This window comes from Anguilla anguilla, chromosome 4 (genome assembly GCF_013347855.1).
Source record: "Anguilla anguilla isolate fAngAng1 chromosome 4, fAngAng1.pri, whole genome shotgun sequence".
NCBI classification, from domain to species: Eukaryota; Metazoa; Chordata; class Actinopteri; order Anguilliformes; family Anguillidae; genus Anguilla; species Anguilla anguilla.
The window spans coordinates 38944443-38962272 of record NC_049204.1 but is presented as its reverse complement, the minus strand read 5'-3'; the positions used below and the strand labels follow the sequence as shown (position 1 = coordinate 38962272).

The window sequence follows — 17830 nt, the reverse complement described above, 5'->3', positions numbered from 1 at the left end:
ATCACCTAGGCAGATGTTATTATTTGGTGGTGGTTGAGGTGAGTTTCCCCCTTCACATGAATGTGCAGTGCAATGATTGTGAAACTCTCAGTATAGAAATACAGCCTCTTATCAATTTATGAACTTCTGCACTTCTGTAGATTCTCCATGCACAGGATTTGAGCCCTGGAGTTTGATTATTTTGAAGGCCATAAATCTAGATGGAGAAGTGTGAATACCAGATAAACTCCTAGTTAGTCTCCATACTCCTATGGCATACTTAATATTTGCCCCATATTAGTAGCTCTCTCTCTCTCTCTCTCTCTCTCTCTCTCACACACACACACACACACACACACAAAGCAGAGATTTTAATCTTAAATGGTGGTGATGCATTTCATGCTGTAGTGTCGGTATGGTCAGTAAGGAGATCAAGAAGTGCCTGGAGTAGGTATCTCAGTCATTTTCCACAACTCTACTGACAGTTTCTACCACCAACAAGATTATAACTGACCATGCCCTGTTTCGCTGACTGGTTATTTTTATCCAAATGACCACAAGGCTCATGATGATAAAATAACTTTTATTCTCACGACATTTACCTTCATGCCACATCCTTTTTCTTTTTTTTTTAATCTTCCACACATTTGGTACACAAAGCAGGTGTCACCAATCCCAAGGTCTCCCTGTACGTTGTTGCCATGGCTACCTGCCACCTTACCGTCAGGGACAAAGGATCATCACGCTGTTTAATCACTAATACTGAAATGTGTGACACCCCCTGGCATTTTTAGTGTACACTAGCATACTTTTCACAAAGAACAAAACAAGAAAACAAAAATTGTTATAATAATAAAAAACAAATCATAATTCAATGGTACCTTTCAAAATTCTTTATGTACAAGTAACATTAAAATAGTAAGAGACCAAAATGATACTGTATAACATTGAACCAACAAGCTGACGAGACAGGGATTCCACTCACAATATACTAAATGAAATGCAGTTCAGCAAGGAAACATTCAAGCGGTCAAGAAATGATACGCTTCAACTCAACTACTTAAAAAACAGCTTTAAGTAGCAAATGGTAGCTGACATGCACTTGAAATGCAACAAGAGTACACATTAAAAAAAAATAATAATAATTTAAAAAACAGGACTTGTGCCCCAAGCACTCTCAAATTGCAAAAGTCACAACAGTAAAACCATTTCAACTTGAATTATTAGTCTCTAATAGTAAAGATCTCAACCTATTCTTGGTATTGATTTACAGCTTTCTAATATGCAAATCTTATTATATATGTGGAAAAAATGATAACTACAATTCTACAAAGTGGCCATGTATTTGTGTGAAACTGAGGTAAGATTGGGAAAAAGTCAAGCAAAAGAAAGAATTTCTCTGGTGGCCAATTGAAAAGTAAAGAATATGAGCCACATTTACTTTTTCTTTCAAGGAGAATTCCAAACAGTTTGCTCCAAAAATAAGGCACAGTGACTTAAAGTAGTTATATGCTTTGATTTCATTAGCACTGCAAGAACATTGTACTGTAAGAGAACAAGACAAAAAAACAAATCAGACATGACTGTCATGTTTGTGGTACATCACTTAAGACCAAATAAAAGTTTTTACTTTAGCCCCGTACTTTGCAGCATACAAGCCTTTGGGGGTGAGTAGAACCATTTTTCAACTCAAATCTTATTCACTATAATACACAACTTGAGGCTGCAAGGGATCCAAGAGCAGGACAAACCTGAACACTGAAAAACAGGAACGGGACACCCCTGGGAGTCTTGGACACGGGGTCAACAGACACAAGCGAGAGTCGGTAGTGGAAAAGTCTTTTGGAGGTTTAAAAAAAATCAAACCTGCCAGGATAATAAGAATATTTCCTTTATAATTAGCTTAGAGACTCTGCACAGAGCCCCTGACATTCAACCCCAGTGTTTGTGCTATAAAACCTTCTTTCATTCAGTGGACTCTCTGAAGCCAATGCATTTGTAGGGAGAGGATGCACTGTCTAAAGCAAGGGTGCTTGCGTGTGTGTGTGTGTGTGTGTGCGTGTGTGCCTGTTTTTGTGTTAGTGAGTGCATGTATATCCATGTGTGTGCATGAGTACTTGTGACTCTCTCTCTGTTTGTCTGCACCTGCATGCATGTGTGAATGTGTGTCTCTCTTTCTATTGCGTGTGAGCATGCATATGTATGTGTCTATGTGTGTGTGCATCTGCACATGTGATTGTGTTTACGTCAGTATGTGTGTGTGTGTGCGTGTATAAATGTAATCTGAGTATGTCTTCCCACTGACAGGACCAACAGCTTGGACTGAGGGGAAGACTGCCTTCTCCTGACAGTTAGCCAAATAAACCAGGCGATGCCAGCACAATGTCAGCGATGCTGTCTCAACTAAAGCCAACGGCGTGATGGAGGTGCTCCGGATGTTCGCCCTGCAGCCAATCAGAGCTGAGGAGGGTATGTACGATGAAGAGGGAGGCTGCAGGACCACAGTCGTGGGTACATGCTCAGAGAAAGTGATGTGGTCGAAGGGATGATGGTGGCGGCCAGGGGAAGCTGGCGTGTGCTGGGCGTGGCAGCGGTGATGGCAGGGGGCGTGGCTTATCCCTCCTCTTCCATCTCCTCCTCCACCTTCTCCTCAAACACTTGGTCAGGTAATCTGAAGCACTCCTCAAAAAAGTTCACCAGCGACTGGCTCAGGTGCTGCCGTGTCCCCTCACTGTGAATAAAGTGGCCCTCATCCGGGTAGATCTGACAACAGAACAAACCATTTGTTATTAAGCGTACTGTGGTGGTCATTATACGGTATATTCACATGTCCATCTCTCTCTCTTACTCTGTATGGATACACACACATCAATGCACACACATTTGCACACATGCAGACATTCACATTAATAATACCCTACACACACAAAACTGTTCAAATATCCATAAAGAATAAAGCTTCCTATAAGCAAATTGGTTAAGCAGTAAACAACCCCAGAATGTGAATGTATGCATCCTTCATTGGATAATCAGGCAGCATTGGGGGAGTAGTGAAGTGGAATTCAAGATCAGAAAATGGTGAATCCATATAATAATAATAATAATAATAATAATAATAATAATATTATTATTATCTTTATTTATCAAACATCTTTCATACATGAACATGCAGCTCAAAGTGCTGTACTACATGGTGCTAAAGAAAACATTAACAAAATGCAATGTTAAAAATATATACAATAGAAAAACAAATATAAATAGTAATAAAAATAATAATATATTAAAAATAGAATAAATAAAGCAATAAATAAAATACATAAAATGCAACAAAACTGAACAGGAATATAAAATTGTAAGGACAGGACATCATATAGAAATTTTGATTAAAAGCCAAAGTGAACAGGTATGTTTTAAGCTGCTTTTTAAAATGACCAACTGAGCCAATATTGCAAATGGCAGGGGAAATGAAGATGAATGTGAATATGGCAGTAGAGCTCAGCAGTGGGGATGGAGTCTTGTGATAACAGCTGCTAAAGGGAGCAATGTGATGCTGTGACTAAGGAGCTAAGAGAAAGCATGCATAACCTGAATCACTGTTGTAGCCTTGTGCTAGGGTACATGACACAGACTACAAAAAACAGCTGTACAAATGGATGATACTGATACTGTATGCATCATGTACTCCAAGTGGTGAAGGAATATGGTCTCATGATATACAAATATACAGTATAAATAATGTGGACAAATAAACAATTTTTCATCATTACTCTTGCCCCACCCATCACTGATTTTCCATTGGTCCACTCTCCCTTTACCCCACTGATGCAATACCCTCTGTCCATTCAGGATTGAGGTTATTGACATGTCCTTCTTTACCACTCTATGAGACATAGAAAGTGCAAGCACATCGAAAAACTAGACAGGTGCCGAACAGGAAAAATGGACTGCGTCAAAAGGACTGAGTAAAGAGAATGTCTGACGAAGAGCCATTAGGCTCAAAAAGATTATTTCTGGTGTTTATTTCAAATTACCCAGGAGCATAGCGTGTGGACTCTTCCTTTTTACTTTTCAGCTCTACAACATATCCTGCTACACCAGTAGACTTCACAATGTGATTACATGTGCCTGACCTTTGAACCAAAAACTGAATCCATCCCCTTGACAACAACAATGAATTAGGGCTCCCTAGTGGTACATCTGGATACTGCACTCACAAGCCTTATATTGAAGCCACACTATGCCAATGGTTACCCATGGAGGAGGGGGGGGAGCACAGACAGACAAGTGACCCACACGACTGTTCATTTTCTAATGAAGATTACATCGTAATTAAAGAAAAAGATCTATGTAATTAGGACATCTATCTGGCTATGAACACTGAATTGCAACAACATCCATTTTTAAAAGAAGCTACTCTGCTAATGTGCATTACATCATGGTGAAATAATCACCGTAGATAACATTGGGCTTTGCGCACAGAATAATCCTTTGTGAACTGCAACTGGTACTCTTCGATCAAAGCATGTGAATTTTCTATCCCATTTTTGACCCATTGTTGACATAATACAATCAATTAATGGAACCGATGCAATAAAATGTAATGACAGGTCCGTACATACAGTCCAGCTTACCTGTAGAGTGTAATTTGCCTTTTCATTGATTAGTTGGGTGATGAACTTTGCAGTGTGTTGGAAATGGACCTTCTCTGTTTGGGGAGAGGTTGTTGAGGGAAAGAAAAAATATACGTTGTCACTATGGTCTTGCAGAAAACCATTAAATGATAAGGCAGTGATGAGGTTTTAATCTGTGGCAGTTTAATTACAGACTGAGAGGAAGTGATAAGTTCATTTCTTGAGGCAGGGAAATCTGGAGAGACGTACCATCGGCTGTTGGATGAATGATCAGATATTTTTTATCATTGAAACGTGATGCTCGATTCGTTAAGTTTGCCATCTGTGGGGAGCAAAAAGCAAAGAGGAATCAGCTCACCGATCAGCCAGTCTATCAATCGACCTGCTGATCAGTCAATAAAGCTAACAACCAATTGAATATGATTCACAGAGAAATTTGACTTGGATTGTCATTTTAATGCAACACTTTTTTTTTAATGAAGAGCTTTCACTGATGCTTCAATATGTCAAACCTAAATAAACAGAATTAAGAAATAGACATGATTTTAAATATTACATTAAATAATTGCTGCATAAATGCTTGATTTTCTTACCGCATAAACCCTTGCATCAGGCTTGGGTAATCCCAAATATCTCTCTGAAAATGCAGATGCTGACAGAAATAGAAACAGTAAGTTTGATTAACAAGTTCAGGTGTATCAGGAGGAAATGCAAACAAAAGCAGCACATGCATGTCAGAATTTGGTCAGAATCCGGATATATGATTTGCACATTTTGAAAACCTGATTCTGCTACAATTGTAATATCTACTGCAAGTCACTCATAGAAATGAACAGGCCCAACACAAGTAGGTTAGGTGATACTTTCAAGTAATGAAGAAATAAAACAAAGTTTTACTTGAAACAAACTGAAAGCACGGAATAATGATGGCCAAATGGTAGAGAAAATAAATTGTCTGTCATCTGACTCACTGCTTCGCTGTGAAATATCAGGAATAAAGGCTTGCACATTAGGTTTTCTTTAACTGCACAGTGGGACAGCTGAGAGTCTTCTTTAATATCGCATGATGACTTGCAAACCAACTGTTGACATCACGTAGATACCAAATTTGTCAACTACACATAGGCCCTTTTTTCTTCTTTTTTAATGGCGACTTTTTCCAGGCGCTTAATGTGGATTGTGGCACAGAGGATGCCTCTAACAAGGTTTTGACTGCTGAAAAAACACAGGGCTATATTTTAACAATCTAAGCACACGGTCTAAAGCGCATGGCGCAAGTGCATTTAGGGCATGTCCAAATCCCTAATCTGAGCGCAAAGTAAGTAAGGCGCATGGTTCAAAGGGGTTGTACTTAGTCTCTTAATTAATCATAGGTGTGTTTTGGGCGTAACATGAAATAAACCAATCAGTGTCATCTCCCATTCCCTTTAAAAGCCAGGTGTGCTTGCACCTTGTCGGATTGCTATTATAATGGCGGATTTGCCATGTAGTAGGAAAGAACGCTTCTCTGCAGAGGAAACGGATGTATTTTTCAAAAATACCACACGTTGTGCACCCGCCTATGTAGGCGCATATTTCTATCTTAATAATGTGCCCTTAAAATAACAGTAAAATACTGGGGCATTGACTTAAGACCAGGTTTTTGGTGGTCAATTGCGCAATCACTTTCCGCTGCCTTAAGATAGCAATGCGCCTGACCACACTCATTTTAAGACCAACACGCCCATGGGCGCTCAGATGGGCGCAAGTACATTTGCTATTTAAACTATTTTGCTATTGCTATTTAAACAACGTGGGCGCTGGATGGGAAAATGACAACTGCGTCGGTCTGAAACTAGCAAAGACACTTGCGTTGCGCTTGGTGCCACTTTGCGCCGGGTGTAAGATAGAGCTCACACTGTTACTGTCATAAGAGTTGGAGCTTCAAAAAACTAACAGTACCACTGCACTGCAGCATCTCCTTTATACACGCACACACACACACAGACAGACACAGAGTTACCCAACATCACCATTGTATTCAGAGACTCCTTCTCCTCAAATAAGATGGCATCACACTTCTTACCATATAATTTAAAATCTGTGATGGGAGAAAGGACCGCCCCACACTTCAGTAAGGAATCTTCAGAACTGAGGAGGAGGCTTGTTACATATCCTCCATACACCTACAAATGCACAGGGAAAGACATAAGAATGTTAAATCAAGCTACAGGAGAAGAGGCATGATTTATACTGACTACACTATAAACACAGCATTTGAAATCTAGCTAATAATAGCACTGCATTATAAGGACTGTTGAACTATAGTTGACCATTAAATAGTATTAATTCTAAAGTTTTCAAGTTTTCATTCTAAATGGTTTGTTTATAGAAGATCTGTGGCCCTGTGACAAATCAATTCAAGTTAGACTATCCTTCTCAAATTCATCACTTTACAAGATTTATTATTTTTGAATTTGAATTTGAAAGATTTACGTCAGTAAACACTGTAATATAAGGAAACTGGGTCACAGAAGCATCGACATTTGCCCTTGAATGACCAATTTCCCCCATTAATGTGGTCACAGAAAACAATGAGTGATCCCTTGAAGGACAATTAAATTAAAGCAAATATAGCAAGCAGGTGGGAATTCAATTTATTAATGACAACCAGCTGCCCCCACCCCCAATGTTGCAAAGGTGGTCGTTAATTCAAAGAAGAAATATTTTTTACACTATATTTCAGAAAATATGTGCTTCCCATGAAGCAACAGGGAAGTGGAATCTGCCTGTTTTGTTCAGCCAAATGGAACATATTTTTGCATCACTGTGGACAACATGGGTCCTTAATTTGTGAGTGGGGCCACTGTTAGATTCAGCAGTCCGACCTTCAGAGCTCCTAGCCTTATTATGGAAATCATTTCACCATGACTACAAATTGTAGCCTGGCTTCAGAGCATCTTTCATAGCTCTCATAGTGTGAGCTCAGTTTGCAACCTCCTGCCCTGTGTTATTACAAAGAGACTGCAGAAGAGTATGGGGGGAACAGCGCAGGGGGGTCTTCCAACAATTCAGCTTAGGTACTGCAATTTGTGGGATAAAAGTGATGAAATTACAAACATAATAATGGCTATGATAATGACTCTATGTAAGAGCTGCATGTGAAAAAGCATCTATGTTGGCCTCTAGGGCTACATCTTCCAGTCATAGCCTAAATCAGCTGAACCACTAAGGGAAAATAAGAGAAGAGTAAAAGAGGAGCCAGCAAAATATGTAATCCGCAAGGCAATGGCTGTGGGTGAATAAAGGATAGTAGTAATATCCTTTTTCAGATGAAGTAATGACCATTGTGGCTCACTTTCGAGATGTATAATTTTTCATTTTTTTAAGAAATTTATTTTCTAGCTTTGACCAGAGAAAACATCCTTAGGGGACCGTAGCATCCAAGTCGTACCCCTCTGTAACTCACTAATTTTCTCACTCGCTCATTCCCACACACAATCCTTTACCCATTCCCACATACAAAAACACATTCACTCACAGACTCATTCGCATGAAAACAGTCATTCAGCCTCAACAGTATTGTGTTACTGCTAAACATGACAGCTATTGCATGGGGTCTTGTAGATTTTTATTATTTTTTTAGGCCAGTGTCTCTGACATCTCAAGGAGAGTAGGCTCATTTAGCCCTGTGTTCTGATTTATCTGTGTATTTGAACTCCTAATAAGGTATTTCAAGCTTCTTATATGGTATTTTAGGGACATCAATGTATGCCAATCACAAATTCAGTGAGCGTGCTTTTCATTTACAATGGATTGGTATTTATCAACATATACATACAACGAGTTCCATAAATTCGGCACAATTTTTTTGTTAATTTATGATTATGCATAAATTTCTACATGGTTTTATGAAAATATTGATAAATGAGGCCCAATGTATACTTACAGTAGGGTGCAAAAATTTGGGCACCCCTGGTCAAAAAGGTATTAATTGTAAAAATGGCAAAGTGGAGAGAAGCTAACCTGATCTCTAAATGGTACAAAGCCAAATGTGACACATTTCCCCTTTCTTTTAAAGCAAGATTACTTTTTATTTGTTACAGTTACAAAATAACAAAAAAAGGAAAAAGGCCCTGTGCAAAAGTTTGGGAACCCTGTTAGTTAGTACTTTCTAACTCTTCCTCAGACAACTATAACAGCTTGCAAACGCTTCCTGTAGCCAGCTAAGAGTCCTTCGATTCTTGCTTTTGGAATTTTTCTCCATTCCTCCTGGCAGAACACTTCTAGCTCAGAAATATTCTTCGGCCTCCTTGCATGCATGGCATGTTTAAGATCTCTCCACAGATTTTCAATAATATTTTAAGTCTGGGGACTGTGGTGGCCATTCCAAAACCTTCATCCATTTTTCCTGGAGGTACTGCATTGTTGATTTTGAGGTATGCTTTGGATCATTGTCTTGCTGGAATACCCAACCTCTCTTCAACTTCAATGTCTGGACTGACTTTTGAACATTAGCCTCTAGAATGTTTTGATATTTGTTAGAATCGATTCTTCCTTCCACCCGCACAATATTTCCTGTGCCCACAGCTGCCACACAACCCCAAAGCATAATGGATCCACCTCCATGCTTAACAGTTGGCAAAGTATTCTTCTCTACAAATGCTTAACTCTTTTTTCTCCAAACATACCTTCTTTGGTTGTGGCCAAAAAGTTCCATTTTAGTTTTTTCAGTCCAAAGAACATTGGGCCTCATTCACCAATATCTTCCTAAGTTTTTTCTTAAATTTGTTCTTGAGAAAGGTCCTAAGAAAAGTCTACTTCAGATTCATGACGTGTTCTTAAACCGCAGAATTGTTCGCAACCGCATTCTTATAATGATGAATCCGATTGTCCTCCTAAACTGAAAGCGCATGCCAGTTGTTCCTAATTAGCATAGGTAAACGCCCCGCCAATCCCCATAAAAGGGCATGAGACTGCAGGGCACGCACAGAAATTGAAAAGAAAAGTTGAGAGAGAAGTCAAGAATGCCCAAACGAAAATCTAAAGATGGTGGAGCACTGGACTCCAAACATAAAAAAAACTTCAATAGTTCTGAAGTCGAGGTACTGCTGCAGGAAGTGAACAGAAAACAATATTTAGTAGCGTCAATAGTGGATATAAAATAACACACAAAAAAAAAAAGATGCATGGGATGCTATTACTCGTTCAGTGAACGCTGTATCCGGAGAAGGGCGCACAACTGATTAAGCAAAAAAAAAAATGGTTAGATGTAAAATCTGAGGCAAAAAAAAAAAAAAAAAAAACGCTGGAGTGGGCGCAAGGAATTGCGTGTTATGCATTCAAACGGCAAAGCGCTTCTCGTCACATTAATACTGCTAATTAAATCAACCGGCTGTAAACTGCATCGGAGAAATTAGCTGTTTCAACCCGTCGCTACACAAAACACTGCACAAAAAATGTATTGCCAGTCATTTCGGTGTCACCCCCCTCTTACGGTGTAACCCGGTGCGGTCCGCACCCCCCTAGTGACGCCTCTGAATGAGTGTTCTCTTCTTCAACGTGTCCATGTGTTTAAAAAGTGTTACCTAAGTGCTTAGTTTGTATTCAAAATTTAAACATTGGCTTTTGCAGTATAGACCAAACGTTGCATAATTGAAACCCCCAAAAATAAAAGATCACTACAATGGTTTGATTTTTATCATTTATAGTACTGCGCAAAAGTCTAAGGCACCTGTGAAAAAAATGCTGTACAGCTGCATTTTGAAGATGCTTTCAAAAATAATGAAATGAAAGGTTATAAATATCGAAAAAATAATACAAAGAGTAGTAAATAGTTAAAAACTAAATAAAATCAATGTTTGGTGTGACCACTCTTCGCCTTTAAAACTACATCAATTTTCTTAGGTACACTGTCCGGCAGTTTTATAAGAAAATTGGCTGGTAGGTTGTTCCAAGCATTTTGGAGAACTTGCCACAGTTCCTCTGCAGATTTTGGCTGTTTCACTTGCTTCTGGCTCTCCAGGTGATCCCAGAGACCCTTGATCAAGTTTTTTTTTAAATCTGAAAAGTAGTCTATTACTTAAAATATTACTTTATTTAACAAAATACAAAAATGTATCTGTAAAATTTAATTTTTTGGAAAATACATGTTTGGAAATCTCAAATTTTCTCTTTTCTACTGACACACTAATGCAGAAAACAAAAAATAAACATCTAAGACCAAATATATACTATATATTATATTTAAAAATCTAGGGTGCCTAAGACTTACACAGTACTGTATATACAGATGAACTCCCGCTGAGGACACCACCCTCTGAGGCGGAACCTGGCACCTTAATGCTAATGCACCTTAAAATAATGAAAATAATTATTTAAAAATATTATAAATGATAAAAATATTATTGTAATTTAAATCCTATCATATTATACAACTGTAAAATTGAAGAAAATGCAATTGGCAATTATTTTGCACAAACATGTCAGCACTCAAATGTGCGTAAGTGTGCTCTTGAGTGTGCGTAGATTCTGTTCTTACCTAAGAACAAATCCCAAATAAGAAAACATTGGTGTTTTAAGAAGAAAATTCTTCTTAAGAATGGTTGGTGAATGAGGCCCATTCTTCCAAAAGGCTTCAGGCTTCTCAAGGTTTTCTTTTGAATACCTCAGACGCTTAATTTTGTGTTGAGGTCATAGGAAAGGCTTCTTTCTGGCAACTCTGCCGTGTAGGTCTTTGTTGTTTAAAATACGTTGTATTGTTGTCCAGTGAACAACTAGTCCTGTGTGTGCTACTTCTGTTTGCAGCTCTTTTGCGGTGATGTGGGAGTTACGCTGAGCATTTCTCACCAGGTTTCCATTCCACTCTATTGGAAATTCTTGGTCTTAGTCTTCCAGACCCTGCCTTGACTTCAACTGTTCCATTTATCTCGCATTTTCTGATAATGTTTCTAACAGTAGAAATAGATAGTTTGAAACGTTGAGAGTTTTGTATAGTCTTCTCCTTGTTGGTGGAAGTGAACTATGTTGATTCTGACATTCTTGAACAACTGTTTAGAGTAACCCATGATTGTTAACACAGAACAGCCACCACAGTCAGGTACTTTAGAAGGCATGGAGTTACTTCAGAATAAATAGTTCAGCCCTGGAATTATATTCACCTGACTCATTGAAGCCCTAACGAGTAAATCACCTGGGTCTACGCCTTAATAATTATCTTTTTAAAAAGAAACAAAGAACAATCCAAAAGGTTTCCCAGACTCCCAGACTTTTGCACAGGGTCCTTTTCCTTTTTTATCATTTAAAAACTGTAAAAAATGAACATAAAAATCAATCTTGCTTTAAAATTTGCATGTTTAATGTACCATTTAGAGTTCAGGTTTGCTTTTGATCACATAGAGTTTAATTGTAACAGACATTTAAACCAGGGCTGCCCAAATTTTTGCACCCCCCCACAGATGAAAGTGAAAAGACCTTACATAGAGACATGATGAAGCACCATAAATAGGTGTTACCTTTCCGAAGGCTCCCATACGTGTTTTGTCAATGTAAGGTTCTTTTGCTATGATGCTGGAACACATTAAAACACAGCAGAATATATACAGATTAGAACTACCATATTTGATTAGCCTTCTCTCTCTCCCTCTCCCTCCCTTTTCCTCTCTCTGTCTCTTTCTCTCCCCCTCCCCCCCCCCTCTGAGTGGTCACTTTACAGCATGGATTCAACAAGGTGCTGGAAACATTATTTTGGGTATTTGGTCCATGCTGACTGGATAGCATGACACAGTTCCTGAAGGTTTTTTGGCCACACATTCATGCTGCGAACCTCCCATTCTAACTCATCCCAAAGGTGCTCTATTGATCTGAGACCATTGGAGTAAACTGAAGTCACTGTTGGGTTCATGGAACCAGCTGGAGTTTATTTTTTGTGAAATGGAGCATTATCCTGCCTGAAGTATCCATTTGAAGAAGGGTAGACTGTGGCTAAAAATGAATGCATGCACAGGGCCAGCAACAATGCGTAGATATGCTGTGGCATTCACATTATACTCAGCTGTTATGGAGTGCTACAGTTTGTAGTCCTAAAACCCAGAAGCGCATGCAAATGCATTTTTCCCATAGGGATTTCGTTTTTTGCATACACGGTGTTGACCACCAAAAATAAATTTTCAACCCGTGGGAAACACGACATTCTCTGTAAACTCTAGAGACTGCATTGTGTGAAAATCCCAGGGTAACTGTCTGAGATGCTGGAACCACTAGATCTGGTACCAACAATCATACCATGGTCAAAGTCACTTTTGTCATTTGCTTAGATCACCCATTCTAATGTCTGGTTGAACAACAACTAAGCCTCATCACCATGCCTGCATGATTTATATATTGAGCTGCAGCCACATGATTCACTGTTTGGAGGAGCAGGCTATTTGCATTAACAAGGACCTTATAAAGCGGCCACAGAGTGTTAACACTGATATAATATTGTTTACATATACAATTAAAAAAAAAAATTTGCTCATTTTTTGCTGACATCTGCAATTTATTTTATGTTTTCTATCACATTAAATTTGTGCATACATGATGGTAGCCACCTGGCTAACTAGAGGAGTCTTTTACAAGATAATACAGAGACAACCCAGTTTAAAAACCCAGATCCCCAAAATGCCTCCCTCCTGGGGTAAAGCTGTAAGAAATTATGCACTGCCATGCTGGGATGCCAATATATTCATCTTTATTAAGCTACGAAAGCTTGCTTATCATTTGCAGTGATGATTAATGGCTAATTAAGGGGACTTTAAGTGCCATGCAAATCATTTTTTGGGATTTTTGCACCATTGCATTGTTTGCTTCATGCTGTACCTCAGTGCCTCCAGCTGGTCCTTCTCCTCAAACACACCCAGCTTGCGCTGCACCTTGTGAAGCAGGTTGGTGCCCTGGAACCCACTACCCCTCCCGTCAACGCGGATGATGATGACCCCGAAACTGCTGACCAGAACTGTGGACCAGTCCACCTGGAACCGCTCTGAGACCATCTGTCCCCCTGGAGTCCCGTCCCTAAAATCCCCCAAACCAAAAAAAGGAAAAATAAAACACTTCATCAGTTGCTCATGTAAACTAAGTTTGACCTGGTCTGATCATGGCTTCGTCTTGCCACTTTATAGTTTCACTGAAAGGTTCTGCAGCATGGGTGAAAACCTCCTCCTATAAAGGAATATCAAAGTAACAGCAAAACATTAGCAAAACAGCTAAATTAAATTTTCCACTTATTAAAATCAAATATTATATTCAATCATATTAAATATATTTTGCAACCACTGTTAATGCTATCCACTCCATATTAACAAATGATTCACTAAAGCATTGATACAAATCAAGTGCTCACACAACCATACCCAAGTAGTTGGCAAATGCAGTTAGTGATGGTACAAGAACACAACACAATTGAGCAGAGACTCAATGATAATTTAATGCACTGTATGATCTGGAACAAAATGCCCAACAAAGTATCCAATCACAGCAAGTCATTTGAGTGTGTGGTATTTACACTGCTGAATCACCCACTGAAGGTCAGCTAACTTACAGAATTGATGGGTGTATTTCACTCAGCCTTTTCCAAATAACCTAATTTACAATGTCATTAAACTGCAGTACAAATCTGATTCAGCACCTTGAAGAATTTCACAGACACTGGCTTTCAGGCAGGGTTTAGGGCATCTGTCCAATGTTCTGAATATGACCGTATTACATTTTACTTGAAAAACATGATGTTTCGATCATCAGATCAGCCATCATAAGATATTTTTTGAGCAATACTCTCACCAAGTTCAATCTCCTCTGCTGTGTTAGTTCTATTTGCTTGAGCACAAGTATTTTTAACTAACACATTTTAATTTGGTTCACAAATAATGGTGCATGAATACCAGCCCTTGTGGTACAGTATGTAGCTAGCTACAGTACATTATCTTTTTTTCTTAATTTTACCTCCATTGTAAGTAGAGTTATTATCTCAGTATTTAAGTGAACACACTGATAGGTTAACACTAGGGCTGTCAATCGATTAAAATATTTAATTGCGATGAATCGCATGATTGTTCATAGTTAATCGTGATTAATCGCAAATTAATCACACATTTTTTATCTGTTAAAAATGTACCTTTAAGGGATATTTTTCAAGTGTTTAATACTCTTATCAACATGGGAGTGGACAAATATGCTTGCTTTATTCAAATGTATGTTTATTTATTATTGGAAATCAATTAACAACCCAAAACAATGACAAATATTGTCCAGAAACCCTCCAAGGTACTGCATTTAGCATAACAAAATATGCTCAAATCATAACATGGCAAATTCAACCCCAACAGGCAACAAAAGATGGGCATATTGACCTGCTAAATTTAACATTACTTAGTAATATGAGTACTCACACAATGTAGTGTGTCCAACTTCACGCGTATAAAGGTTCACTAAAACATCCTGTTTTTTTTAAGCATTAACACAGAACGATGGACCTCAATGCATTGCAACAACAGACGCATTGTACAACATTGGTCAGCTAAATTTTCCATTACTCAAAGGTCATTCCCTGGATCCGTCGCACTTCTAAAGCAAATCACACAACGTAATTGTGTCCAACCTCACATGGGGAAAATAAAGGCTCACAAAAACATCCCCTTCTACTATGTGGGATCAAAACAGGTCGATACAAAATAAAACAAACAATAAATAAAGTGAGCAGGAAACAGTGGAAAGGGAGTATAATACAGAACTAGGACTCGAACTAGGATATTGCAGTTAGGCTATACCTCCATTTCTTTGGATACAACAGTTAGGCTATACTTCCATTTCTTTGCACCGATCCAGTGGCTTAAACAGACAAGCCTGTTTTCATTGTCGGACGACAGGGCAGCTCCCTTCTTCTGAACAATATGCCCAGACAATGAAAAACTGCGTTCACGCGATTTTACTCGGGAAAACATGGATTCCCACAGAAAACGCTCCTTTGTTTTATTGTTAAGGAGTATATTAAATTAATAAACAGAGTGAAACCGCAAAACTAGTTAGGCTGCAGTAGTACTGAAATGTAAATATGGTATCACTGTCAGGTGTTTCATTTGCAACATTTATTTCTGAGCAAAATAACGTTTTCTAGCTAAGCTGGGTAGCGAAAAAAGTTGCTGATGGATATCGTAACTTTTAAATTTCACGTATTGCTATAATGAATGGGAAACATAAACGATAGTAACGCATATCACATAATCACACACCCAAATGAAAATGCATGAAAAGCCTAAATACACCATTTTTCTTTCTTACCGACATAGCTCAGGAGGTAAGAGCGGTTGACTAGCAGTCGGAGGGTTGCCAGTTTGATCCCCCGCCCTGGGCATGTCGAAGTGTCCCTGAGCAAGACACCTAACCCCTAATTGCTCTGGTGAATGCGAGGCATCAATTGTAAAGCGCTTTGGATAAAAGTGCTATATAAATGCAGTCCATTTACCATTTGCCGCCATTTATCTTAATGTGACGTCATCAATCCGGAAGTCGGCAAAGTCGGAGCTCAGAAATGATGCTCGAATTTCCGTCCTATAATTCCGAGTTCTACGACCATTCAGTTGCTTTTTTCACAAATCGGACCTTGTTTTTCACTAGTTCCGAGTTGTCTTGAACGCAGCATAAGGGTCGGGCAAACGTTCATAATAACAGAACGTGGGTTAATGTGCGTTAAAATATTAGTGGCGTTAAAACGAATTTGCGTTAACGCCTTATTATCGTGTTAATTTTGACAGCCCTAGTTAACACATAACTAAAGAGCAAGGCCTCTAACTTCAGTGATGGCCCTTGGGTGTACAGTGATGTGCACTGCAATAGGTAAAAGGAAACAAAAAACAAATCTAGAATGTGGTAGGGTTAGCAAACAAATTGGTTTGGTTTGGTCTTTTAAGTGACAAAAATATAATTTATCATTGGTGTAATATGACATTAGCTTGCTATCTCCAGTTGATATTACACATTCTGTTTAACTAAGACAGCTGAATACAGTCGGAAATTCAATTATAACAACAATATTATAGCAGAGCTTCAGTAGTCAGAACATCATTACCGAAGCTCACTGAGCTAATGTTAAAAGCCAGAAAGCTGTCTTTGGCTGTAGAATTACACGTGAGGCTATTGGGGATGGAATAATTTAAATATCTAACTTAATGCAGATAGATGCCTCACAAATATAGCTAGATGGCTACCGTAGAGTTATTTACAAATGTCATCATATTAGTGCTGCATGGAACTGACTACTTCAAATTACAGTTTCAAGGCTCTTAGTCCATCCAGCTTGCTAGCAGTGGTGAAATGGCAGATAAAAACCAGGCTACAGTGTTTCATAAACACTGTCAAAAATCTGCTCACCAGCTGTGAGGGGAAAATGACTACAAGGTTAATTACGAGGGCTGAATTGTTTCCATTGTCTGAAGTGGCTGTTTGGTGCAGTGGGAACAATGTGGCAGTGTTGGTCTGATAAATAAATGTATTAAGCGCCATGAGGCATGTCTGTGATTGTTGCACTTTATGAGGTAAAGCGTGTCCTCGAGGTGAATAGGAGAAAATCTCTCCAGTCAATCTGGTTTGAGGGTCACCACCACTGAGGAATACCACCAACAGCAGATCATAGAAATGACCAACATGCACACTGGGGACCAATAATAAATGTTGCACCTGATAAACTGAGGATTAATTCATATAAATAAATCATTATTATTATCTGTACAGCTCAATTAAAAAAATATTCTTTCAGAGGGAGATAGCAATAGTTTCTGTAGTTCATCCACTTAAAATAAGCACATTGTGCTTGTGTGGGGCTTTCTGGAACATATTGTTATCTGGCCGTGTGAGTACACATTATTACACAATGATGGGGTCAGTTTGTGTGTGAGCATCTAATAAGTATGAGCCTTTGTGTGCGTGTGTGTGTGTGCTCATGCGTGTGATGGCTGTATACTCACACCAGCAGTAGCACCGGGTAAAGGGCTGTGTCCTGGAAGCCAGCAGGCTTGAGGATCTGCATGGTCAGAGCTACAACAACAATCAAGATAATCAGCAGCCCAATCTCAATAAACATTCATTCATTTGATTCACATTGTATTGATATTTGAATTGTGTACAGTGTAAAAACTGTTTTTTTTTTCTCTCTCAGGAAAAGTATAACATTTGGATTATAAGTGTAGATCAAGGTTAAAGGTCAAATG

The 17830-nt window shown here is 38.7% G+C and overlaps 1 protein-coding gene across 5 annotated transcripts in view; it reads right to left on the bottom strand.

Annotated features, from left to right (window-relative positions):
* Nucleotides 1-2128: 2128 nt before the first annotated feature.
* The window catches only part of dpp6a (dipeptidyl-peptidase 6a), a 269988-nt gene continuing 254286 nt past the window's right edge, over nucleotides 2129-17830 (bottom strand). For all 5 annotated transcript variants that reach the window (XM_035415608.1, XM_035415609.1, XM_035415604.1 and 2 more), the window contains 8 exons: nucleotides 17588-17657; nucleotides 13449-13643; nucleotides 12104-12158; nucleotides 6676-6775; nucleotides 5204-5262; nucleotides 4860-4932; nucleotides 4611-4684; nucleotides 2129-2742 (listed from right to left, as the gene is read on the bottom strand). In XM_035415608.1, the coding sequence (XP_035271499.1) occupies nucleotides 2593-2742; nucleotides 4611-4684; nucleotides 4860-4932; nucleotides 5204-5262; nucleotides 6676-6775; nucleotides 12104-12158; nucleotides 13449-13643; nucleotides 17588-17657 (776 nt within the window). In that variant the 3' untranslated portion in view covers nucleotides 2129-2592. The remainder of the gene's footprint in view (nucleotides 2743-4610; nucleotides 4685-4859; nucleotides 4933-5203; nucleotides 5263-6675; nucleotides 6776-12103; nucleotides 12159-13448; nucleotides 13644-17587; nucleotides 17658-17830) is intronic.